The 24926-nt window shown below is 47.6% G+C and overlaps 1 protein-coding gene across 1 annotated transcript in view; it reads right to left on the reverse strand.

Moving 5' to 3' along the window:
* The window catches only part of MDGA2 (MAM domain containing glycosylphosphatidylinositol anchor 2), a 202464-nt gene that overhangs the window by 85993 nt on the left and 91545 nt on the right, over nt 1-24926 (reverse strand). Inside the window, exons 5-6 of the mRNA XM_053945724.1 lie at nt 20828-20960; nt 8227-8496 (exon numbers count right to left, since the gene is read on the reverse strand). Of these exons, the coding sequence (XP_053801699.1) occupies nt 8227-8496; nt 20828-20960 (403 nt within the window). The remainder of the gene's footprint in view (nt 1-8226; nt 8497-20827; nt 20961-24926) is intronic.

Below are 24926 nucleotides of genomic sequence, written 5' to 3' on the forward strand. Positions count from 1 at the left end.
ATCAAAGGGGGAGAAACTCAGCGTGGTTCCTCTTTTAACGGCTTTTAGAAGGAAAGATTCTACGGAAATCGGCGGCTCCAGGAGGAAAGACGCTGGGGGTTGGGAAGAGATGATCTCTAAGATCTCTTCCAGCACAAACCATTCTGTAATTCCAAGAAATATCCAAGTGGGATTGAGCTCAGGAGGTTCCTTCTCCGATCTCCAGCTCACACCAGGTTTTCCAAGGGCTGAAGACCTCCAGGGATGGAAATTTCACAATCTCCCACCCTCAGCTCCCAGGAAAAACCAGGAGCTGTCCCAGTGGTGTGATTGTGTTTGGAGACAGAAATTGCTGTGTCCTTCCATTTTTCCTGATGGAAAGATGTTTCCTCCCTGATTTTTAGGGGATATAGATGACGGATCATGGATGAGGTTCCAACACATTCAAGTGAGGGTGAAATTCCAAAAACTGCAGGAATTTGACCAAGAAGAAACAGGGACAACTTAGCAGCTGGAATTTTGTCACTTTTAAAACCCCAAGCAGAAGAAAAAGGGGAAAAAAGCTAAAATATTTCCCAAGCTCCAAAATCCCAGCTCGCCAAGGCATGGATGTGTGGCTGGAGCAGTAGATTAGGGCTGCCCCACCCCACAAGAAAATGGGAATTCAGGAGTCCTGTCAAAGCCAGAGAAGGATTGGGATAGAAATTAAACCCTTCAGAGAAGCTACCACAACCCCCAGTGAGCTCTGTACTTGCCAAATAAATTTTAAATCCTTGGAATGTTGCAGCTGGATGTTTTTCAGGGCCTTAAAAAAGTTTAATTCTTGTGCCAAAGCTGTCCAAAAAAAAAAAAAAAAAGTCTTGCTGAGTTTTCCTGTCCCAAAGTGACCCTTTGGAAATCTTCCCTCTTTGGACATGAAACTTTGCCATTCTCCCAGTCCTGGACAAACCCCCCATTCCCAAGGTTTCCATGCTGGATTATCCCTATTCCTGCTTCTGGGGGGGCTCAGAAGCTTTGTTGGAGCTCAGGATTTCCTTAAAGCCTGGATTTCTTCCAGTATGAGATGCATTTCCCTCCAACACTTTTTTCTCCCACCCTTAAATACCTCAAAACTACATCAGGATCCTATAGAAATTCCCAAAATTATTCATTGGACTGGGCAAAGACCTAAAAAATCCCAGTCCCAGTTGCTTAAAGCAGCAGGAAAAGTGTCTTAAAACATATTTCAAGGGCAGCAAAGCACCTTGGGAACATCAGAAGAAACCACTGTGAACTCATCCTTCTCCTCTTGGTTTCCTCCCCCTCCAAGAGGAGAAAAAACTTGGAAAAATTCAACTTTTTCACTGCCAAAAATAAAATGCTAGTAAAAGTACCCAGACCTTGTCACGTGTTATCAGCCGGGATCTAAAACAATATTTAAAGTCCAGCACAAACCCTGCCAAAACAATTAGTAATTAATAACTTCTGCCAATCAAGAGTGAGAATAACTTTTATCCTTGTCACCAGTGGAATCCCAGGATCACTGAGATTGGAAAAGAGCACCAAGTCCCAGCTGTGCCCGATGCCCACCTTGTCCCCAGCCCAGAGCTCTGAGTGCCACCTCCAGGAATTCCTTGGACACCTCCAGGGATGGGCACTCCAAACCTCCCTGGGCAGTGCCAAGGCCTGAGCCCCCTTTCCATGGGGAAATTCCTGCTGCTGCCCACCCTGAGCCTGCCCTGGCCCAGCCTGAGGCCGTTCCCTCTCCTCCTGTCCCTGTTCCCTGGAGCAGAGCCCGACCCCCCCGGCTGTCCCCTCCTGTCAGGAGCTGTGCAGAGCCACAAGGTCCCCCCTGAGCCTCCTTTGCTCCAGGCTCAGCCCCTTTCCAGCTCCCTCAGGAATTCTCCAGCCCCTTCCCAGCTCCCTCAGGAATTCCCCAGCCCCTTCCCAGCTCCCTCAGGAATTCTCCAGCCCCTTCCCAGCTCCCTTCCCTTCCCTGGACACACTCCAGCCCCTCCATGTCCTTCCAGAATTGAGGGGTCCAGAACTGGACACAGCCCTCAAGGTGCTCCAGCAGTTCCAGCACAGGGGATAATCAGGACAATCCCTTCCCTGCTCCTGCTCCCACACAATTCCTAATCCAATCCAGGTGCCTTTGGCCTCTTTCCCACCTGGCTACACCTGGGCTCATGTCCAGCTACTGTCCTAAGCACCCCCAGGACAAAATGGGGAAAAATGTGTCCACCTGAACACAGGGAGAGGAATCAGATGAATCCCATCTCCTGAAGTCCCTTCTGATAAATCCTTGCAGACACATGGTGCCCAACAGGTTCCTCATGAGATCCTCCAGAGCAGCAAACTCCCTTCAAAATCAAATTCCTGCTCACAGAAATTCTGGAAAGTCCTAATGAAAGGGCAGAAGGATCAATAAACCATCTCCGTTTTTATAGGAGAGCCTTTTATGAACTCATCCATGACCCTCCAGCCTCGGAAGAGCTCACAGGCCTGAGCCTGTGGCAGATAATAAAAATAAATGGATTTATTCAATTCCAAAGCTCCACTTTTTCCCCATATTCATTCCCAGAGCTGTAAACTTTTAAGGAGCACACTGGGAATTTATGGCTGTAGGAACATCCTGGGTGAGGAGATCAGGTTTGCTTGGTTAAAACCTTTGGAAATCCCATCACAGAGGGCGTTTCTCCATGGAGGAGATGCCTGTGGATATTCGCCAAGGCCTTTGGAATTCTCCAGCCAGGAAATAAGATGGAGAATCAGAATTATTAAGGCTGGAAAAGCCCTCGGAGGTCATCGAGCCAAGGTGCTATCCCAGCACTGCCAAGGCCACCATGGACCCACATCCCAAAAATTATACAATTCTCCCACTTGCTGGGAGCTTTTCCCAGGATACAGAGAGGAAAAAAATGGATGGGGGAAAAAAAAAACCTCCTTCTCCAATATAATGGAAGATCCAGCATTTTAGGATTTTAGCATTCCCAGCCAGTCCCAGATTATTCCAGACATGTGCCAGACCCACATCCTGAAGTTTATTCCATTCTGCTTCCTGGGAGCTTTTCCCAGGATACAGAGAGGAAAAGAAGGATGGGAAAAAGCTCCTTGTGCCAGTTTCATGGAAAATCCAACATTTTTTCATTTTAGAATTCCCAACCAACCCCAGATGATTCCACGCAGTGACCACACGTGCCAGACCCCCCATCCCTAAATTTATTCAATTCTCTCACTTGCTGGGAGCTTTTCCCAGAACACAAAGAAATAAAAAGGATGGAAAAAAAAGCCCCTTCTGCCAATTCCATGGAAAAACGAACATTTTAGGATTTTAGCATTCCCAACCAGTCCCAGATGATTCCAGGCAGTGACCACACGTGCCAGACCCACATCCCGAAATTTATTCAATTCTGTTTCCTGGGAGCCCTTTCCAGGATACAGAGAGGAAAGAAAGAATTAAAGAAAAAAAAAAGCTCCTTGTGCCAGTTTCATGGAAAATCCAACATTTTAGGATATTAGAATTCCTGACCAATCCCAGAAGATTCCAGGCAGTGACCACAAGATCCAGATCGCTCACCCTCCTGCCAGGAGTGACCTGCTGGGTGACGACTATCACTGCTGCCACCAAACCCCAGTTCCACCTTTCCAATAAAATTCCAGAGCCTTTCCCAGGCTCTGGTGCTCAGCAGCTCATGGGGGCCCTGCTCACATTTCAGTTGATGGAATCTGGGGACATTCCAGAAGTGTTGATGTCCAACCAGCCTTAATTTTATCCTTTACTCCTCTAAATCCCAAGGGAAATTCCAAAAAAAAAGCTTAGGGATAAAGAACAGGAAAGCAGAAGGAAGGCAGGCATAGAGAACAAAATCCCGGGATTTTTATTTAATTAAAAAAGCAACAAAAGTTCATTAATTTCCCAATCTGAGCTTCCTCCTACTTTTATTCCTTAATTTTCTTTTAGCAGCCACGCCTACAGTTCACACACAGTTTTTAAAGGGATAATCCAGAGGTACTTCCAGCAATCCTGGCCTTACAAAGGGATTTCCCTGGAGTGCTTTTTGTCCGGGAAGAGCTTTTGTGCTTCTGTTGAGCACGGTCATTATTTTCTATTTCAACTGACAGGGAATCCCACCCCTCGGAAAAATTAACTCAGAGGGTGAGGTTTCCACTTCCCAGAAGGTGAAAGTCACACAGGCAGAGTCAAAGGGAATTAAAAATGTGCTGCTGTTACAATGGCAAGGAAGGAGGGATCCGATAAAAGATGGGAATGGGAGAAGTCGCTCAGGAGGGAATCAATGGAACAGGATGTCCAGGAACGGGATGGAGTCCCCATTCCTGCAGGGATTTAAAGCCCCTGGATGTGGCACCTGGGGACATGGTGGCCTTGGCAGTGCTGGGAATGGTTGGACTCGATGGTCTTGGAGGACTTTTCCAACCTCAGCAATTCTGTGGTTCCATGATTCTCACGCAGCCTGACACCCTTCCCAAATCTGCCAGTCCCCTAGACTTTAAGCCCTGGAAAATGTTTTTGTGGCTCTCCCCGTGTCCCAATCTGATGTGCAGGTGTCCTTCAAGGATGTTGTCCAGCATTTTCCTCTCTAACTGGATGGAGGAGACACCTTGGAATCAGAGAATCCTGGAATGGTTTGGGTTGGAAGGGACCTTAAATCTCATCCCATCCCACCCCTGCCATGGCAGGGACACCTCCCACTGTCCCAGGCTGCTCCAAGCCCTGTCCAACCTGGCCTTGGGCACTGCCAGGGATCCAGGGGCAGCCACAGCAAATCTGAGAATTCCATCCCAGTTCCTCCCCACCCTCCCAGTCAGGAATTCCTTTCCCAAGATCCCATTCAATCCACCCTCTTCCAGCTTAAAGCCATTTCCCCTTGCCCTGTTCACTCCAGCCAGGAATTCCCAATTCCCAATCTCCCACCCAGCCCTGCCCTCTGGCACTGGGAGCCATTCCCTGGCTCCTGTCCCTCCATCCCTTGTCCCCAGTCCCTCTCCAGCTCTCCTGGAGCCCCTTCAGGCCCTGCAAGGGGCTCTGAGCTCTCCCTGGATCCTTCTCCTCTCCAGGGGAACATTCCCAGCTCTCCCAGCCTGGCTCTAGCCCTGGAGCAGCTCCGTGGCCTCCTTCATCACATCCACACCTTCCTTGTCCCAAGTCCCTCTCCACCCTTGGAGTCAGGTGTGAGTGGCCAGCAGCTGTAAAAATAGGAAAACATCCAGGAAAATTTCATGGAGATGCTTCATTCATGGAGTGAAGCACAGACAACAAAGGCACACTCGGATAAAGACTGAAATTCAGAAAAAATTAAAGGTAAAAATTTCCCCAGAGCCCTGCTGGTGTTTTGAGGGAAGATTTATTTCTGGGTCGGATTGGGGGATTATTATTGAATCCTGGGATTTGGGGTGCACCTGGCACAAGATGGGAACTCCATTTACCAAATGCTTCTTCTGCCTGGCATGGAAGTTTCTATTTCCAGCAGATTCCCTTCTCTCCTCAGCTGCTGTGTGAAAATCCTGACCCACAACAGCAAAATGAGCCAACGTGAGAGAGAAATGAGGCAAAATGCTGAGAAATAAACACACCAAGTCAACCCAAACTCTGCTTTTCTCTCATATTTCGCTCCTCAACTCAGCATCACTTGCAGCAAAGATAAATCCAAGACTGGAATGGAGATTTTTTTTCCTTCTAAAGGAGAGCTTTTCCCATTTAACAGAAATAAGTGGAAAATAATAAAACTGGGTCTGGGAAGGAGCTGAGCTTCATTTATTTAATGGGTTCTTCTTGTTGTGGTCCCATCACAGCATTAACAGGGCCACAGAGCAGGGAGGGAAAAGGAAAAAAAAAAACCACCTGGAGTGTTTTAATGAGACTTTGTTCAACATCTTGCAGCTCCCAGGCATCATCTTCTATAAATAAAAACGTGAGGGGATATTATTATTATTTTTGTTATGATGCCGTGACTCACGGAATTTGTGTCTGCAGGGATTTAGGGATGTGGCTTTTCCTCAGGGCTGGCTGGTGCTGTCTGCTGGGTCAATTAAAACACTGAGGTTTCTTTTCACACCAAGTTCTTCCTCTCCTTTTCCTTCTTCCAAGCTGTTTTCCACTCCCAGTTCCCCCTCCCCACCTCATCCCCATGTAAATCCTAGCAAATTAACATTCCTGAGCTGAGGAATGACAACAAAACCTCAGAGCCAAATGTCAGAAATTCAGATTCAAACACAATATTCCCAATAAATCCTTGCCCATCTCCTCATCCAATCCAGGCTGATCCAATGCTCCCTCCCTGACCCCCAGGACAGAAATAGCTCCTAATTCCTCATCCTGCTGGAGAGCAGGAGATGTTGGAGAATAAGAAGTAAGCAGAGGATGTGGCTCCCATGGCATATTCCCACATTACCTCTTTATCCAGTTTTTCCTGAGTCTGATTAATCCCAGGTTATTCTATCAAATTCCTATAGCTTGGAGTTTATGTTTCACCGCCTTTCCCAGATTAAATTGTGGAAAATAAGGTTCAGATGAAGTGTTTGGTTCAGGGAGGTGAATCCTCTCTGATGATGCCAATCCAGCTCTGTATCCAAACCAACTGCTCTGTCCCAGGGGTTTTCCAGAAGGGAACAAATGGGCTGGGAAAGATTCCCTCCAGCTGGGAGCAGTTGTTGTGCAAGCCCTCCCCTTTTATTTTCACCTCAGACAGACACTTTTCCTGGTATTTCCTGGAATTAAAGCACAGGGATCAATCTGAAGCTCCCCACCAGGGAGGACATTCCCAGCCTTAATTTCAGGAACAGCTTCAGATAAGGAGGAATGAAGAGATGAAGGAGGCAATGGGAGCTCCAGGAGCCCGGGATGCACCCAAGGCCTTTGGTGATCATTTCACAGGACCATGGAACATCCTGAGTTGGAAAGATCCCACAAGGATTATGGAGTCCAACTCCTTCCCAGCACAGACCCCCCAGCAACCCCACCCTGGGCATCCCTGGAGTGCTGTCCAAACGCTCCTGGAGCTCTGGCAGCCTCGGGGCCGTGCCCATTCCCTGGGGAGCCTGGGCAGTGCCAGCACCCTCTGGGGAAGAACCTTTCCCTGAGATCCAGCCATTCCCTGGCTCCTGTCCCTGGTCGCAGGGACCATCAGTCAGAGCTGCTCCTCGGGAGGATGTTGAAGACCACAGTGAGGTCTCCACTCAGTGCCCTCCAGGCTGAACAAACCAATTTCAATTTCTCTCCACTTTGCATGGAAAAGCTGCTGCATCACCCAAACACAAAAAGGCACCAAACCACCCTTGTTCCACCTCAGGGCTTTGATCCCAGCAAAAGAACTCTGGAAGGCTTGGAAACCAACACTAATTCATCCCATAACTGATTAGAAATGACCAGAAATCCCGGAATGAGAGAATCATCAAGGTTGAAAGAGATCTTCAAGATTTAGTCCAACCAGGACCATTTGGAAACAGAGGAAACCCCCACTGTCAAACATTGAACGTTGAATGTTGAATATTTAATCTTGAATATTGAACGTTGAACGTTAAACATCGAATTATGAATGTTGGATACTTAATGTTGAACATTGAATGTTGAATAGTGAACATTGAACGTTGAACAATGAATAGTGAACACTGAATGTTGAATAGTGCACATTGAACACTGAATGTTGAACATTGAATTTTGAATGGCGAACGTTGAGCATTGAACGTTGAACATTGAATGTTGAATAGTGAACGTTGAACATTGAACATTGAATGTTGAACTGTGAACATTGAACATTGAACAATGAATATTGAACATTGAATGTTGAATAGTGAACGTTGAACATTGAACACTGAATGTTGAACAATGAACGTTGAATAGTGAACATTGAACAATGAATGTTAAACGTTGAACAATGAACGTTGAATAGTGAACGTTGAACATTGAACATTGAATGTTGAACAATGAACGTTGAACTGTGAACATTGAACATTGAACAATGAATATTGAACATTGAATGTTGAATAGTGAACATTGAACATTGAACAATGAATGTTAAACGTTGAACATTGAATGTTGAGCAATGTACATTGAACATTGAACAATAAACATAGAACTTTGAACATTGAACAATGAATGTTGAACGTTGAATAGTGGACATTGAACATTGAATGTTGAACACTGAACGTTGAACTTTGAACATTGAACCTTGAATGTTGCTGTCCCGCTAGATTAGGACTGGAATAATCCTCCAGGAGAAAAGTCTATGGTTTTCCAGCTGAACTCACCTCTTACGATGATGTTGGTGGACTTCTTCGCGGGATTGCCGACGTTGTTGTTGGCGATGCAACTGTAGGTGCCGGAATCCTCGGAGATGATGGCGGGAATGGTCAGAGTGCCCCCGTTCAGGACGGTCTTGTCGGGCAGGACCCCCGCAGACCTCACCCACGTCAGGCTGGGCACCGGCTCCCCCCCGGTGGTCACACACACCAAGGTGATGGCTTCTCCAGGGTTCACCACGATGGGGTCGTCCACGAGGAGCTTGATGGAAGGGGATGCTGCAGAACAACAGGAATCACAGAATCAGGAAATGGTTGGGATGGCAGGGATCCCATAGGCAGGGACACCTTTCACTATCCCAGGCTGCTCCAAGCCCCATCCAGCCTGGCCCTGGACACTTCCAGGGATCCAGGGGCAGCCACAGCTGCTCTGGGCACCCTGTGCCAGGGCCTGCCCATCCTCCCAGCCAGGAATTCCTAATTCCCAATATCCCATCTATCGCTGCCCTCTGGCAGTAGGAAGCCATTCCCTGTGTCCTGGCACTCACTGGTTTCTTGTTCCAGCTCTGACTGGTTGTTCCAGTAAGGAAAGGAGAAGGAGATAAAGAAAAGCAGGGAGAGTTATAGCCATGGAATCATAAAATCATGAAATGGTTTGGTTTGTGAGGGACCCTAAATCCCACCCAGGGCCACCCCTGCCATGGCAGGGACACCTCCCACTGTCCCAGGCTGCTCCCAGCCCCAGTGTCCAACCTGGCCTTGGGCACTGCCAGGGATCCAGGGGATCAGAAAGAAGTGATCAAATTTAATTCTCTTTTCTTGTCTCGCCTTTTCCATGAAATATTTCCATGTGATAGAAGAGGAGCAAATGCTCAATAATAAGGGTCAGGGCAGCAATTCATTGGAGAATATAGATATAAATAAAATATAAAGAATATAAGTAATATTAATATATAAAAAATATAAATATAAATATAAATATAAATATAAATATAAATATAAATATAAAATATAAATATACATTTAAATGTGACATCCTGTGTGCCCTGTGGTGAGGGATCCACCCTTGCTGAATCCAGGCTTTGCTCCAAGGCATCCTTTAAGCTGCATAAATGATGAACCAATGCATAAGTATCCATTGCTAGGCCACGAAAAGCAGCAGTTCCAAAAAAAAACCCCAGGAATAAAGGTGAAGGATTGACATTCTGGGCCAAGAATGCCAGCAAAAGTGGTAATAAAAAGGGAAAGGCAATAAAAATGTTACATTCCAAAATCACATCCCCATCCTTGTTATTACAGGGAGATATTCCCGGGTGTTCTGCTTTAGATGGGAATCTTATTTCAATATTAAAGGAATACAAACCAAGCACTAGAGGCAAATACAAGAATCAGCCATAAAATCAGAGTTTGCTTCATTTGGGCTTCACCCTGGAGGAATTTTCTTTGTCTGCATTTGGAAGTGGCAACAAAAAAGAATGGGAAGAGCTTCCTTTGTACCTGTCCTGTCACTGGGAGAACTGGGAACATCATATTCATGGAATATCCTGAGTGGGAGGGACCCACAAGGATCATGAATCCAGCTCCTGGCCCTGCCCAGACCCCCCAACTATCCCACCCTGGGCATCCCTGGAGTGCTGTCCAAACTCTCCTGGAGCTCTGGCAGCCTTGGGAATGTGCCCATTCCCTGGGGAGCCTGGGCAGTGCCAGCAGCCTCTGGAATAGTGGAACCTTTCCCTGCTGTCCATCCTGTCCCTCCTGGACACAGATCCAGCCACTCCCTCAGTGCAGTCCCACCAGAAGGAAACTCCTTAGGAGAGCAGAGATTCACAATCCAAGCCCTCTCTTCCAGTTCCTCCCATTTGTGGACTCCTCAAATCCTTCCCAACATGAATTCCTGGTTCAGGTAATTTAAAACCAAGGTAGTCGGGCTCATGGCTAAAAATCCAGACCCCGAACCAGTCAGCTCTGCCAGCTGTGCCAGGGTCTCTTTGCTCTCATCCTCTGAACTCTTCTTCCATCATCTGCCTCCAGCAGCTGATGGATTCCTGGTTTGGAATTCCAGCTGGGAAACTGGGAATTATGCCATGTTTTCTGCTTAAGGAGTTTTTTTGCAGGGGGGAGAAGGTGACAAAACCAGGGATCCAGGTACCACCAGAACCTGTGGGGTCATCACCAACACCCAGCAGCTGGCACCTATTTCCCTCTCCCTTCCTCTCTCCTGGGTTTCATCATTTTTCCTGAGCAATTCCAGCAAGGAGCTGCTCTTTGCTCCCACTTCCCATCAAATCTCGAGACAGGGAACAAGGGAACCACGGATAATCCTTCAAAACTTGAAGCAAAAGATAAAAGCACCGACGTCAACCCAAGCTGGTGGGGCCGCTTCCATAATCCTGCAGATGAAAGGGAGCTCTTTGCCATCCTTCAGGAACAAAGTGGGGTGGATAAAAAGGCCAGGACACATCCCTTTCATCCCGGCACTCCAAACAGAAAGTACATGGAAATGAGGGTTTGGATACAGCAGTTTCCCTTCTTTTACACCACAAGTTTCACTTTCAGCTCCAATCCCAAAAAAGCAAACAGAATTCCCTGGATTTCTACAGCCACGGACATGGAAAGCTGGATTTAATCCGAAAAATATTAAGAAATTTAGAAAGGTTGTTGAGGTTTTCAGCGAATAGGACTCAGTGTAGCAGATAAAGGGTCAAACCCCTCCTATGCAAGGAATATTCCCAATATTCCTGAATGAGCCTTTACACTGATATTTCTCTGCTAAAGGAGAAAAGAATGGGAAGTTATAGGCAGGGAATCACGGAATCCTGGAATGGTTTGGGTTGGAAGGACCTTAAAGCCCACCCAGGGCCACCCCTGCCATGGCAGGGACACCTCCCACTGTCCCAGGCTGCTCCAGCCCCAGTGTCCAGCCTGGCCTTGGGCACTGCCAGGGATCCAGGGGCAGCCACGGGAACACAGGACAGGTTCATGTATGAAATCCCATAAATTCCAAGAATTCCAAATGCAACGAAACCATCCCTGCCAGAAGGAGTCAGGACTAAATGGGGTCTGTTATCACTCTCAAAGCCTCTTCCCAAGCTGAGGTCTGTTCTAAATGATTAGGATTAAGGAGGGGAACACTGGGCCATGGAGCTTTGGCCAGCAAAGCTTCTTCCAACCACAACCCCCAACCCAGCAGAGCCTAAGCCAGCCAACATTCCCAGTCAAAACCTTCCTTGGACTCTGTTAGGAATAATAAAAATCATTATCAAACAGTAGCAAGCTCTGGGAAACACTCCCAAAACTCGCCTGGAGCACGCTTTCCAAACACCACATTTGCGCACCGCGAGAACGACTCCGTGTCCCGAGGGATCTGCATCTCCCCTGCCCTTTGGAAGTCGCGGTTTCCGAGCGCCAATCCCACATTTCGGAGTCAGGCTTGGCTTGGCAGGGGACACAGAGAGCGGCAGAGCCCCTGGGAGCTCCTCCCCTGGCAGAACAAGGCCCTACTGATCGGAGGGAATCCGCCCCGCTCCCATTCACGCCGCAGCTGCAGCCTTGGGAAAGGGGCTCCCATTCAGAGGCTTCCGTGTGGGAGCGCTGCCGCCGCATCCCGGGATTTCGGAGCTGCCGGGGGAGCCAGCGGCGCCGGTGACAAAGCGCTCTTGGAATTACGGCGGGGTCACAACGCCCGGCCCTGCTGCGCCAGGCACGGCCGGGAATTTAAACGGGAATTGCATCCATTTCTGTGGCCTTGTGTTAAAGGCAAGCCAGGCACCGGGGGTAGATGGATGCAGATTGATTAGGAAATTAATAATTAATGGCTCCAACATAGCCCGGTCCTCACAAGGTGCTAAACCAGCAGGAAACACACCCTGGGCTTGATTAATGACCGGGGCAAGGCTTTCTCAGACTGAGCACAAACCCAGCACTCCTAAAGTCATCGTTAACACACTTAATTAGACCGGGCTGCCCAGCACTTGGACAGAGAAGCTGTGGCTGCTCCATCCTTGGAATGTTCCCGTTTCGATGGGGTTTGGAGCAACCTGACCCAGTGGAAGGTGTCCCTGCCCTGCAGGGAGCAGAGTGGGAGACTCCTAAACCAGCAGGAAATGCACCCTGGTCATGATTAATGACTGGGGCAAGACTTTCTCAGACTGAGCACAAAGCAAGCACTCATTAAGGTATCCTTAACACTCTTAATTAGACCAGGCTAATTAAGGCCAAGCGCTTTGGACCAGAGAAGCTGTGGCTGCTCCATCCTTGGAATGTTCCGGGTTGGATGGGGTTTGGAGCAACCTGGGAGAGTGGAAGGTTTCCCTGCCCTGTAGGGAGTGGAATGGGATAATCCTGAAGGTCCCACCCCACCTGAACAATTTTTGGGATTTATTCAAGGATCAGATGAAGATGTTGGGGGAATTTGAAGGGGTGGAGTCCCTGCTGCTGCCTGGGATGGGGAGCTGAGGCTGGAATCGCACAGGGAGGAAAATCCATCTGTCATTCTTGGAGCAGCCCGAAAAAATCCACTGCCAACGTGTCATAATTACAGTGAGACAAATAGAGGCATTTAGGCTGGATGTATGGAATTGAGGAAATGTCACAATTGGCTTTAGGGATTACTGGAAATGCAGAAGAAACCCAATAATTTAATAGCAATATCAAAGTACAGGCAGCAAGTCATGTCCTTGACAAGGCTCTCAGCTGTGATGAATAGAAATGAAAGGACATTATTTCCTCCAGTTTGGGGCATTATTTGAAAGGCAGAACTGAAGTAATAGAACATAATTGAATTATATTTTTATATCCATTGCTGTGTGTGCATCCATTTCATTCACAGGCAGTATTTCTTGCAGGAACACAAAGCCAATATTCCTAACGAGACACGCAGTGCGCAGAGAGGAAGGGTTTGAGCTCCCTGCCAGGCTGGAAGCAGCATTCCTGTAACTATTTACTCCGGAAAGTTCTAACAAGAGTGGGTAGGAATTCCCAGATTTTGAGTTAGAATCAGGAAAACAGAGAATGGGATTGGGAGGGAGCTTAAAACTCATCTTGTTCCACGCCCTGCCAGGCAGGGACAGCTCCCACTGTCCCACACTGCTCCAGGCCCCAATGCCCAACCTGGCCTTGGGCACCACCAGGGATCCAGAGACAGCCACAGCTTCTCCAGGAATTCCAGCCCAGCCCCTCCCCACCCTCCCAGCCGGGAATTCCTTCCATAAATCCAACCTATCTCCCTTCCTTCAGCTCCATTCCCTGTCATCTTATTTTTTTTTTTACTGTTATTTTACAGGGGAAAAATCAACTTTTTATTGCCCACCCTGCTTTAGGGCAGATCCTTTCTTTTCATCATCAGGACTTCAAGAAACCCAAATTACCCCTAAAAAAATAAACCCAGGGAAAAATAAAAAAAAAAAATCCTAAAACTGATCAAGTGATGAAAATCTTTTATATTTTTCTATGTTTATCCTCTGCTCCTCCAGAGAGATTCCAGTGGAAGTTGCACACCATGTGAAAAGAGGAGTAAATTCTCCAGCTGATCAGTTCTAGAGTTCTAGAATAGTTCTTGTCTAAAAACTTTGTGTTTAGGCAAATAAAATATATTTTTCTTACACCTCTTCTTTCTTTTTGACTTACACTCTCTTTTCTCCCATCTCCTTTTCACTGCCTTTAAATTTCCAGCACTCCCAGGTCAAGAAGAAATAAAGAGAAGCTTCTCAAATCCCAGATCTTTCAGGTTTGTGTCCTTTTTTTTTGACTTGATACATAGAATAACTGAGGTAAAATATTCCCAGAGCAGCTTTAAGCATTGCAAGTGCTTTAGGATCATCTTGGAATGGTTCCTCATGGAATGCTTTGGGGTAGAAGAGGCCTCAGAGATGATCTAACTCCAACCCCTCATGTCACAGGCAGGATTTAGGGTTTTCCCTGGCACACAGGAGAAATTTCCAGCTGGTGAAATACCTGGATCTGTTCTGGGACAAAGGGGTGGCTCCCCCCACCCAGGGCAGGTGTCCCTTGCTGGCCAGAGCCACCCTTGTCTGTGCCCCTGAACCTCCCACTGGGGTCCCTGAGCAGTCACTGCTCCTGTCAGGGATTAAAAAGAAAAAAATCCTATTTTTCAGTCTGCCCTGAGCCTGTCCCTGAAATAAAGAGGCTTAAAGTTGAGGCAAGAGCGAGACGGTTTTGTCTGGGCACCCTGTCAAAAATGGAAAATTCTGAGGCTCAGGGAGCAGAGCGGGGAGTCACAGGATAGAAATAAAGAATGGAATTATCAGGGAACTGTAAATTGGAATATCCTGAGTGGGAAAGATCCACAAGGATCATTGATCCAGCCCCTGGCCCTGCCCAGACCCCCAGCAATGCCACCCTGGGCATCCCTGGCAGCTCCTGGAGCTCTGGCAGCCTCGGGGCTGTGCCCATTCCCTGGGGAGCCTGGGCAGTGCCAGCACCCTCTGGGGGAAGAACCTTTCCTTAAAATCAAAAACTAGAAACAAATATAACTATAAATCACATTTATGAAGGTTTTTCAGCTGAGCTCAGCGTTTATACATTCCCATATATCCACACAAGCCAATCCAGGTCTCCCTATCCCATTCCTCAATACCCTTTTCTCCCCTCCTCCAACTTTTCCAGAATCCCTCTGCTTTTGGAGCCGTGGGGCCGCAGCTCTGGTGACTCACATCCTTATGCTCCTTTTTTTCCTGGGTGCTTTTCCTCTCCCTTTTCCAGCACTTTGCTGCCCCGGTGGGCTCGTGCTGCCGTTCACGCACAGAAGTGGCATTGAGAATTCCAGCAGGAGGGAGGGAGGGAGGGAGGGAGGCGGATCTTGGCTTTTCAAGGCACTTCCTCGCCGGTTCTGCTCGGGAGAGGCTAAAAAAGCTCCCGACTCCCACACTGGAGGGATTCATTCCGTGGGGATTTCATCCAGAGGCGCTGAGGGAAGCGGGATCCTCCCTTTGGCGGCTTAAACCCGTCGTGGAACTGATGAATTTAGATCCACGCAGGATTAAATCCATCCCAGCCACGCCAAAGGCAGGCCTGCAAGCCGAGGTCGTGGATCTAAGAGCCCCTGGAGCACAATTCCCACTTTCCAAAAATAGAAGGGATGAGCTGTTCCTCCATTCCCCGAGTGCAGCTCTTGCCTGAACAGCTCCAGACACCTCAGCCCTGCCCCGCTGCAACGGCAACATCCTAATTAGTGGATTAGGGATGGCTGGCTAATGAGGAGCTGCCAAGGAGGGACCCTCAGGCTTCTGGAGGACACAGTCTGGGCAGGAACAAACATCAGCCATGCGCTCGGGAAAAGGGAGCTGGGGTCCAGGGATGTATTAAAAGGGAATTTTTTTTGGGAACACAGCTCTGGTTGGACCCGGTGTTTGTGGGGCTGGGAATGTGGAGAGATCTGCATTCCAACAGGGCTGAGCTTCTCCAAGGAGACCAGCAGGACCTGGGGGCTCTGGGATGAAGTGACCCCCGTGGAGTAAAGGAAATGTTCTTTATGCACTCATGGAATAGGTAGGATTGGAAAACTCCTCCAAGACATCGAGTCCAACCATTCCCAGCACTGCCAAGGTCACCACTGACCATGTCCCCAAGTGCCACATCCACAGGGATTTAAATCCCTGCAGGGATGGGAACTCCAAACCTCACTGGGCAGCTGTGCCAGGGCTGGGGAACCCTTTCCATGAAGGAATTTTCCCAATGTCCACCCTGAGCCTGCCCTGGCCCAGCCTGAGGCCATTCCCTCTCCTCCTGTCCCTGTTCCCTGGAGCAGAGCCCGACCCCCCCGGCTGTCCCCTCCTGGCAGGAGCTGTGCAGAGCCACAAGGTCCCCCCTGAGCCTCCTTTGCTCCAGGCTCAGCCCCTTCCCAGCTCCCTCAGGAATTCTCCAGCCCCTTCCCAGCTCCCTCAGGAATTCTCCAGACCCTTCCCAGCTCCCTCAGGAATTCTCCAGACCCTTCCCAGCTCCCTCAGGAATTTTCCAGCCCCTTCCCAGCTCCCTCAGGAATTCTCCAGACCCTTCCCAGCTCCCTCAGGAATTCTCCAGACCCTTCCCAGCTCCCTCAGCCTCTCCTGAGACGAGACACCCACATTCCAACAGGGAAAATGCTGCTGCAAAGGGAAAGAGGACAATTCCTTATTCCATGCCAGGACAAGATTCCTTCTCAGCCCTGCAGGGAGTCAAAACCAGCCAGGATAATGGGATTGGTAGGACAAGGTTTAGACCTAATAGAGAACAGGACTGGGGGATCCCTTGGGATCCTTTCCACCTTTATTTCCTATTATTCCTTTTTGCCAAAGAATTCTCCTGGAAAAGCTGGGGCTGCCCCTGGATCCCTGGCAGTGCCCAAGGCCAGGTTGGAGCAGCCTGGGACAGTGGGAGGTGTCCCTGCCATGGCAGGGGTGGCCCTGGGTGGGATTTAAGGTCTGTCCATCCCAAACCATTCTGGGATTCCATAAAATCATCCACCTGCATTGCTCAGCTGAGAGCACCCTCAGGATTTCCAGCCCCTTTCATGCAGATCCCTGTCACCTCCCCCCAGGAATTCCAGGAAACGTGAAGAGAAATATTTTTTCCACCTTCCATAATTCCCTTTGCAGTGCATTGTCTGACTGATGGGAAACAAAGCAAGTTTATCATGACAGACTTCAGCCTAATCGAGGGATTAAAAGTGAATTAAGCCTTTTTTAATTTGTCTCCCACCACATGCCCCAGACAGAGCAGCAGCTTCAGCTGTGATTTCAATGAGCTGTGGCAGGCAGCTGAAAAATCACGGATTGAAAGACTCGTCTTGCTCGGGAAAAGTTCCTGGGCTGGTTTATTTTCTCCTGGAAGCTGCCAAAACTCAGCCTTAATTTATGGATTAATGATCACCTACACTAAAAACTGGCTTTCCAATATCATTTCCAAATGAATCAGTGCCACCCAAGCTGCTTTGTGGAGCGAGATAAAAGCCTGATTTGCTTTTCCTCAATCATATTCCAGGAACTATTCTAAGGAGCCCAGAATTCCCGTGGTTTTCTGGGTAAATATCCTGCATTTTCTCTGGCATTATGAAACAATGAACGCTCTTGAAAAGCTCCATTCAGGTTATTCTTAGCTCGGAGTGTTCCATGTGCCATTCAGCAGGAGCTGGGGCTAAAATTCCCTTTTTTTAGTGCCTCCCATGAAAACTGGTGACAGCATCAGCTGTCAATAATTCCTCTTTGACACTCAGCTGAGCTGGGCTTGGAACAATAGATCCAGGGATTTCTACACGAGGAGGAATTTGTTGCTGCTCACAGAAACCCAAGCAAAGCACGGTCCAGGTAAAGGCAGAGAGATGGGAGAGAATTCCAGAATCATGGAATGGGGTTTGGGATGGACAGGGCCTTTAATCCCATCCCCTTCCACCCCTGCCATGGAGGTGCTCCCTTCAAATTTCTTACCTATTGAGATAAGAAATTTGCAGATTAATTGCTGCCTTTAGACACAAAATCAATCACAACAAGCCCCTCTACCTTCTGCTTTAAATTATTCTTTTTAATTGTCACCTTGGGTTTGGCCTGTGCACGGTGACACCTCTGGGGTGACCTCAGCTGCTCCATTTCCAGCACCCACTTGGGGTTTAGGGGCTGGTTTTGTGTTTAAAACTGGTCTGTGCTGGAAAAAAAAGAAATCTTTTTGTCTGAAAAGTGAGGTCACAGCATTGGAGGAGTGGGCTGAGGATCCAGGGCCCAGGGAGGGAGGGGATTGCCCCCCTCTGTTCTGTCCTTGGGAGACTCCACCTGGGAAATTCCAGCTCTGGAATTCTCAGCACAAGAAAGTTGTGGATTTGCAGGAGTGATCCAGAGGAATCCACAGAGCTGCTCCAGGGCTGGAGCCAGGCTGGGAGAGCTGGGAATGCTCCCCTGGAGAGGAGAAGCTCCAGGGAGAGCTCAGAGCTCCTTGCAGGGCCTGGAGGGGCTCCAGGAGAGCTGGAGAGGGACTGGGGACAAGGGATGGAGGGACAGGAGCCAGGGAATGGCTCCCACTGCCAGAGGGCAGGGATGGGTGGGAGATTGGGAATTGGGAATTCCTGGCTGGGCTGGAATTCCCAGAGCAGCTGTGGCTGCCCCTGGATCCCTGGCAGTGCCCAAGGCCAGGTTGGACACTGGGGCTGGAGCAGCCTGGCACAGTGGGAGGTGTCCCTGCCATGGCAGGGGTGGGATTTAAGGTCCAACCCAAACCATTCCATGGTTCCATCAAAGGCAGAACAGCCAAATCCCCCCATTTGGATCCCACAAAGTGCAGCTGAATTAAACACACTCAGAACCACAGCAGTGACAATAAATCTGGGACATCTTTGCACCTCTCAGATATTCCTGGCTCTCCATCCCATCCCTCCAGCTTCCAGCTAAAACCGATGGACAGAACAGGACTGAAACAGCTTCAACTTCAGGCTCCAATTTTCATTGCTTTGGATTTTTCCTGGATTTCTCCGGATTCACAATTTCTCTAGTTTGTCCAGAATTACACCAGGTGAAGTTCAACTGAAGAACTTCTGTGAGGTGAAGTTTTATTAAATAAGGAAATTTTGGTTTAGAGCCACCCCCAGATCAGTCCCTGTCCTTAGTGAGCTCCTGCATTAATCACTTTTCACATCTAATCCTGCCCTTCATCAAATTCCTCACGGAAAAGAGGGAATCCTTGTTATTTTCCAGGCTTGTCTACATGGGAAATTACTCCAGAAAAGACAATTTTCTCCCCAAATAACCATGGCATGGGTAAGGTGGGAATAATTCCTTCTTTTGGCAAAATTGCCCCTGGATCACCCATCCTGGGCTCAGGAAATGAGAGTTTGCTGCTCCCCAAGTGCTGGAACATCAATTTTTTTTGAAGATGAGGCTCAGCACGAGCTGAGACGGCGCTGGCTCCAACAGCAAAGTTATTCCAAGGAAAAATGGGAGTGGGATCAATTCCCACGCTCTCGTGCCGTGGGTGAGGGTCAGGAGCTGCTCCCACCTCCCAGCCACACCTCCCATGGAAAGGTTTCTCCTGCCATAAAAACCAGAGCTGCTCATGAGGGACAAACCTCACTTCAGGGTATTTTTTTTTTTCCCCTGGAAAAACTGATGGGAGTGGAAATTAAGGCCTTCCAAGTCATTTTCCCGGATATCTTTGGAGCAGACTGTAATTCCTGGTGGAGCTGCTTTTAAGGGTTGTGGACAGCAGTGGGGAAACCACAGGTCTGCTGTCTAGTCATCAACTCCGAAAAAGCTGGAGGCAACTCCTTGGAATAAAGCCCTGAGGACAGGAATGATGGCAAATATGGAAGTGCAAATAAAATTCCTCGTTGATCCCAACCACACTCAGCATTTTAATTTTGTGTTCATTTTCTCCCGGATTTCAGGGCCTCAGACACAAATTATTAAGGCATAACCCACCCTAATCTAACCTGAAGTCTCCAAATGTCCCAACACTTCTTGTGGAATTGTTTTCCAAAGCACATTCCCTTGAAATTCCTGATTAGTCAGAAATCCAAGCTCAGTTTGGCTCTTGGTAGGAGTTTTAGAAACCATTTCAGACACATCCTGTGCTTATCCTGGACACGGAGCCTTTAGGAGAGGTAAAATCTGGAATTTCCATCCTCCCCCAGCATTCCCAAGTCCATTTCTTGGGATTGAACCCTGGCGTTACAATCACAACAAGAGGGAGAGACACAGCTGACTGATCCATAAGGGATGAGCCCAAAAACCAGAATAAATCCACAAGAAATTCCACAAAATGGGAAAAACTTTTCCATGGATTCTACCTAAAGACTCAGAGACCTTCCCACAAAAGGATTTCAACACAACCCCTTGGATAATTCCATTTGGAACAATTAAATGTGAAAGGAAACATTTTGGTTGGAATCAATGAAGGAATTGATGTTTAGGTCGATGTAAGAAAAGGACAAATCAATCCCTGAAATCAATGCCAGAGTAGAAAAAAGGTTGGGTTATTCCCATGAAATATTTTGTGGAATGCAAACCATAAAGTTCCAACAGCACAGGGAGCACGAGGAACTGGAGGGATTCCAGAGGTCACGGAGCTGCTCCGTGGAGCCCCTCTGCTCTGGAGCCAGGCTGGGAGAGCTGGGAATGTTCCCCTGGAGAGGAGAAGCTCCAGGGAGAGCTCAGAGCCCCTTGCAGGGCCTGGAGGGGCTCCAGGAGAGCTGGAGAGGGACTGGGGACAAGGGATGGAGGGACAGGAGCCAGGGAATGGCTTTTAGGTGGAAAATGGGAGATTTGAGTGGGATATTGGGAAGGAATTCCTGGCTGGGCTGACCAGGACAAGGGGGAATGGCTTTAAGCTGGAAGAGGGTAGATTTAGATGGGATATCAGGAAGGAATTCCTGGCTGGGAAGGTGGAGAGGGACTGGGCTGGAATTCCCAGAGCAGCTGTGGCTGCCCCTGGATCCCTGGCAGTGCCCAAGGCCAGGTTGGACACTGGGGCTTGGATCACCCTGGGATAATGCAAGGTGTCCCTGCCCACGGCATGGGCGGGAATGAGATGGACTTCAAGGTTCTTCCCACCCAAACCATTCCAGGATTCCCTGGAAGAGCCCCAAATTCTGGAGCTGAGCTCAGCCAGGGCAGGAGGTGCTGCTGGAGCTCACCAGTTTTGTTGGAGAGGCGGAAGGACACCATTTTATCCGGGATGCTGCAGACATTCCGCACCGAGGCGATGCAGCTGTAGTTGGCGTAGTCCTGAGGTCGCAGATTCTTCAGCTTCAGGATCTTTGTTTCTCCCTGGAAAAGGATGGGAAAACGTCAGGAAGGGGCAGAGGCAGAGGAAAATCCGGGATTTCCATCCTCCTTCAGCATTCCCAAGTGGGTTTCTTGGGATTGACCCCTGATGTTATATCCACAAGACACAACCAACGGATCCAGAAGGGATGACCCTAAAAAAAGGAGTCAGTTTGCAAGAAATTCCACAAAATGGAAACAACTTTTCCAGGGATTCTACCGAAAGGCTTTGAGATCCTCCTCCAAAGGATTTCCAAAGGATACAAGGAATATCAGCACTGGAAAGTCACAGGGAAATTGGTTTGATGGAGTCCTTCAAGTCGCAAATTTTTCGGGATAATTTATTATAAGGTACAGTTTCCATGAAGAAAAAATCCCAAGGTACAAAATTGCTCCTGCTTTCCTTTAAAAATGAGGAGCTGATGGATTCTATTTTTAGCCAGGGAGCAGGGATGGAGCCGGGAGCTGAATGGGACATGGAATGTCAAATTCCTTCAAATACAGACAGCAGGAAACTGGGAAATGGGAAATGTGAGATCCACCCTGCAAAGTCACAAAAGAAAAATGTGGAAAACGTTCATTATCCGGTGTCCTGATAAATCCAAACAACTTTAATATTGGCACAGCCTTTGGAACACATGGAATTATTTTTAACAATATCAGTGGACAAACTGCTCAGGAATGCCTAGTAAAAATATGGAAGTTTGAAAAAATGAATGCACAAACCTGGCAAAAAATTAAATCCATATAAAAAAATACAGCAGAGCAAGGAAGAAAAGAAACAGTCCTTGAAGTCTTGGAGAGACTTTGGGAATGTTGGGATTTAAGTGGTTTCTATGTACAACCAATCCCATGGAAATGATGGGATTAAAATTAAATCCATTGCAAGGCCAAGCCTTGGGAAAGCTGCGCCTAAAGATCAAATCTGTGCTTTAGGAGGTTTCTCTGGAATAGGGAAGGGCCTGGAAAGGCACAGCCTTAGGAAGACATAGACATGGATAAACTACCCAGGAATGTCTAGGAAAAATAAGGAAATTTGGGGAAATGAATGAACAGAACCGGGAAAAAAAGAAACCCATATAAAATAATAGAGCTGAGCAGGAGAGAAAATAAACAGTCCTTGAAAGTTTGGAGAGATTTTGGGAATATTGGGATTTAAACAGTTTCTATGGATAACCAATTCCATGGAAATGATGGGAATAAAATTAAACCTTGGAAAGGCTGCTCCTAAGGATCAAATTCCTGCTTTAGGAGGTTTTTCTGGAATAGGGAAGGGCCTGATCCAGGCTGCCAACAGCATTGAGTTCTGGAAGCACTGAGCAGCTTCATCCCAGCACTCCCTCCATAGCTCCAGGTTGAACTTGGGCTGAACTCCCAATGGAATTCTGGATCCTGTCCCCATCTCGCAGAGATTTATAAAAAATGTATATATTTTCCTCATTGGTTGGGATAATTAGTCTAATTATGTCTAATTGCGTAATTATCGTAAATACAGCAAATTTAATCTCGTGCTCAGGCTGAGCAATTCCAATGAGCAACGAGGATAAGAACTCTCTGGGAAAAAATCTCCATCAAGATTTGGGATTTGGGAAGTTCATTTTCCCAACATTTTTGTGGACAAGGATGGGCAGGTTTGCTCCGTTTCTCTCCCCATGGGTGCTGGAACAAGTGGCCGATGTTTCCTGATTGACTGGAAGAATCTGATCATATTTAAGGAATTTGTTTGGACTTCCCCAGTTTTCCAAGCGTCTCCCGTGATTTAATTGCTGACTGGTTTTTGGGATCATCCCAGAGGATGGGCAAAAAGGGAAAGGGGGTGGATTTTGCCCTGCTCAGATGGCATTCCACCTGCAGAGCTGCTCCAGCTCTGGGGACAGAGCAGGATGTGGAGCTGCTGGAGTGATCCAGAGGAATCCATGGAGCTGCTCCAAGGGCTGGAGCACCTCTGGAGCCAGGAGGGAGAGCTGGGAATGTTCCCCTGGAGAGGAGAAGGCTCCAGGGAGAGCTCAGAGCCCCTTGCAGGGCCTGAAGGGGCTCCAGGAGAGCTGGAGAGGGACTGGGGACAAGGGATGGAGGGACAGGACACAGGGAATGGCTCCCAGTGCCAGAGGGCAGGGATGGATGGGAGATTGGGAATTGGGAATTTCTGGCTGGGCTGGAATTGCCAGAGCAGCTGTGGCTGCCCCTGGATCCCTGGCAGTGCCCAAGGCCAGGCTGGACACTGGGGCTGGAGCAGCCTGGGATTCCCGGGTTGGAATGGGATACGCTTTATGGTCCCTTGCAACCCAAAGCATCCCAGGATTCTGTGTTTACCAGAATAATAAAAGCATCATAATAAAAACTCTTTTTTGGGGTAAAAAACACGAGAAATTTTGTTTCCCTTTCCATTCCATTTCACTTCCAGATTTAAATCCACCTTCAGACCCCTCAAGAAAAAAAAATTCCCTCTCAAAATTCCCAAGTCTCAGTCCTCTGAATCCCCTCAGTCCCTTTTCCCATCAGCTCTCCCTATTTCCATCCCTACCATGAAATGAACTAATTAAGCAGAAGATGTTGATGACTCTTGAACCTTTAATTACATCTTTTCCTCTCATAAACACAGAGCAGGTCTTGCCTGCACGGATCCAGGCCATGCTAATTCCAGCTGCCCTCCAATAACTGGAGAAAGGTTATGGATAAGATTTGGAATATCACCAGGACAATCTGATTTATTCATTAATTAAACCCACACCAAGATCTTAGGAAGGGTGATCTTAATAACCTAAAAAAAAACTAATTTCATGTGACACATTTTAGTAGATGAATCCTTAGATTTTAGGGAAGGCAATGCTCAGCATTTCCATAATAAAATATAAAATTTAAAAATCCACTTTCCCTTTTTAATTAAAACATTTCAAAACTCCAGTTTATACTCGAGTCCAAGCAAAGCCCCAGATTTGCTAAACTGGGTCCGTTCATGTTAAATTAAAAATAATCTCATTACATTTAGGACACCGATAACTTGGCTCTGTGATTTAATTCCCATCTCTGCAAGGTTCCGTGCTCCACATTTCTCCGGAAAACACGGAGCTGTTGGAGCAATATAAAGCTGTCAAGTACAATAAAAAGCCACAAATGAAGGTGCTCTCAAATCATTAACTGAAAATTATTTATGAAAGTCGCAGTTGCATTCTGCTCTGAACATCAAATTACCAGGCAGTTTTCACCTCTGTCTTTCCTTGTTATTCCTTGGGATTTTCCAACCCAAATTTTCCCCTTTTTTTTTTTCCCTTTGTTTTTATTTTTTTTTTTCTTCAAACACCATCCCATACTTTTGGCCACAGACAATGGGATTTGTCACCTTTTTTCATCCTGCCTCGGTGCAAATGTGTAAAAATTAATGATAAATTAATCTCAGCTTATCCGACAGAGCCAGGATCCCTTCAGGGCTGGGAATGGGAGCAGGAACACTTTGGACAAGGTTTTATTTCCTTTTTTGACACCTCATTTTTAAGTGGGGGAATTGTGAAATAAAACCTTGTATTTAAAGATAAAAGAGGCAGGGACAAAAAGGAGTATAAAAGCTAATATGGGGAGCTCCCATAGTCAGAAATCATGGAATTTTTCAGGTTGGAAAAGCTCTCCAAGACCATTAACTCCAACCATCAACCACCACCATGTTCTCCATGAATCCATGTCCTCAAGTGCCACATCCACACGGTTTTTGAACCCTTCCAGGGATGGAGACTCCACCCCTCTTCTGGGCAGCCTGTACCTCTTCTACAAAGAAATTTTTCCTTAAAATTTAATCTACATGAAGAGATTTTTAAGGCTGCAATTTAGGCTGAGAGTGGAATCACTGAGCTGGATCAGGAAGGATGAGGAAATGGGAAGCAGAAGTTTGGCCTTCCAGGATCCAATAAAAATCACTTTAAAAGGCCTCCAGTAGATACCACTCCCTCATCATTTAATAATTCCTATTTTTACAAA

The sequence above is a fragment of the Vidua chalybeata genome, chromosome 6, assembly GCF_026979565.1.
Source record: "Vidua chalybeata isolate OUT-0048 chromosome 6, bVidCha1 merged haplotype, whole genome shotgun sequence".
Taxonomy (NCBI): domain Eukaryota; kingdom Metazoa; phylum Chordata; class Aves; order Passeriformes; family Viduidae; genus Vidua; species Vidua chalybeata.